Below are 2,063 nucleotides of genomic sequence, written 5' to 3'. Positions count from 1 at the left end.
ATCTTTCTAGGATACGTTCTCCTATTCTGATCCTTATGTCTAGACTTAGGTATGCATGTTCGCCGCATCTGCGGGGAAAACGAACGCTGGCTATGACCGGTTCAAAGTTTCTGATGTGTGAGTCGTACTCCAACGCTGGCTATGATCGGTGGTATATCGATGAGAATACACACTATACAATGTATATGTCGCCATCTTTTTACTCGGAAATAATTTGTGTCTTTTTAGGTGCTTAACACCCAAATTGATCGTAATAAACATCGGAAAAAAAGATATTACCGAGTGGTATGTAGGGAATTTAAAAAAAAGAAACTAGTAAAAGCTAATTAGAAGCTGATGGAGTAATTACACTTTACTAACTCGAAAAATCCACCTCGTCAATTTAACCATTGTTAGAACAAAATCTCAGCTTCATAGATCAAGGGACGAAACAATATATAAACGACAACAGAATACAAAACAATAAATAAGTTTCTTACATGAGCTCATAAACAAATTGGACTTGCAAGTTGGACGCTGGTAGGTCATATCGAACGCCACATCCTGATGCTTATTTTTTACACAAGCATCGAACAATCTACACAGGTACCTCTGTATATCAGCTTTTTCACAAAATCAAATACTGTTTTCCACGTCATGTCTGTTCCCTGTCAATTATTTTATCGCGCAGGTTGGCTTGTTTAGGCGCTGGAGGATTAGGCCCAATGACCCTCTTGGATTTGAAGGAAAGTAACCGATTTCCTTGGCAATCCAAAAGAATTGTAGGTCCGAGTGTCCGACCCTTGCCTATCCGATTTCTTAGCATCTCAGTTAACAGTGAGCTGCGGAAACCCCATCGCCGGGTGCGGCGACAGCGGCGGCAGCCCGCCGAGCAACGCCTCCCAGTACTGATCCCAGCTCCCGCTGGACGGCGTCACGGGGAGCCAATCAGCGCCTGCGCCCGCCGCCTCCGTCGTTGTCGACGTCACCGTCGAGGACGCGCTCGCTGTGGTCTCGCGTGTCGACATGGATGACGGCGAGGTGGACCGTGTGGACGACGACGACGGCATCTCGATCTTCACCACCTTGTTGATCACCGCGAGCACCTCGACGTCGCGTTCCTCCTGCAGACGCTTCCGTTTGTTCGCCGGGGCGGCCTGCGTCGCAGCCGACGGAGGCTGCGGCGGCGCCCACAGGTCGGCTTCGCGGGTGCCCACCTCGTTAGGAAAGTTGAGGATGGCCTTGGCGCCGCGCATGCGGAACGCGGCGCGGTCGTAGGCGCGCGCGGCCTCGATGGGCGTGTCGTACGTGCCGAGCCACACGCGCGATCCCCGGCGCTTCGGGTCGCGGATCTCCGCCGCGTACTTGCCCCAGGGGCGCTGCCGCACGCCGCGGTACTTGCGGAAGTCGTTGTCAACGGCCGCGGCCGCCGCCGGCACGGGCGCGGTGACGACGGACTTCGCCCACGCGTACGGGCTCGGCGGCACGGTGATGGTCAGCGCCGGCCTCACGGGGGACGACGGCTCGCTCCCAAACTTAATCATCACCGTAGCCGGAACCTCATGATGCTGCGCCCGGGACGCCGCCGCATCGGCAGCCAGGGCAGCGCCCTCGTGCTCGTGCGTCAGGTGTGCATACCCTTGCTGCCGCAGCGGCGGCAAGAATAACGTCGACATGGACTGGAACTCGGGTTGAGTTTGCAGCATGGGGAAGGTGACGTCGTCTGGAACTCCGGTGCTATCCCCCGGGACGCCGCCACAACCACCGTCAAGGAGGTGCTCGCGGATGAAGTCGAGGGCGAAGCCGTCGAAGTCCATGTTGTTCTCTTGATGGAGCTGTGGATCTGAGGTCTGAGAACAAAACTTGGGTGGTGGTGCTACGCTTTATAGGGAGGCGGACTGGCGGAGGGCACGCAGCGAGGAGGGACCAATAATGGAAGAGTAAAAGAGACCGCGAGCTTAGGGTTTTCCTCCAGGTGAATTTCTTTGACCACACCTTTTTAGTGAAGACTCGCTCTAGTGTTTGCGTCTTGCCGTCATGTCTCGCCACTAATCTTGAGCTCACCTTAGTGTTGGATTAGTCGA

General features: G+C 54.8%; 1 protein-coding gene across 1 annotated transcript; it reads right to left on the bottom strand.

The window, feature by feature from the left end:
* Positions 1-443: 443 nt before the first annotated feature.
* On the bottom strand, positions 444-1,796 carry LOC120681252 (ethylene-responsive transcription factor 6-like). The gene has a single exon (XM_039962764.1). The coding sequence runs from the start codon at positions 1,794-1,796 to the stop codon at positions 807-809; it is 990 nt and encodes a 329-aa protein (XP_039818698.1). The 3' UTR covers positions 444-806.
* Positions 1,797-2,063: the final 267 nt, after the last annotated feature.

This window comes from Panicum virgatum, chromosome 7N (assembly GCF_016808335.1).
Source record: "Panicum virgatum strain AP13 chromosome 7N, P.virgatum_v5, whole genome shotgun sequence".
NCBI classification, from domain to species: domain Eukaryota; kingdom Viridiplantae; phylum Streptophyta; class Magnoliopsida; order Poales; family Poaceae; genus Panicum; species Panicum virgatum.
The sequence above is the reverse complement of the archived record's forward strand: the minus strand, read 5'-3'. Positions and strand labels throughout refer to the sequence as shown.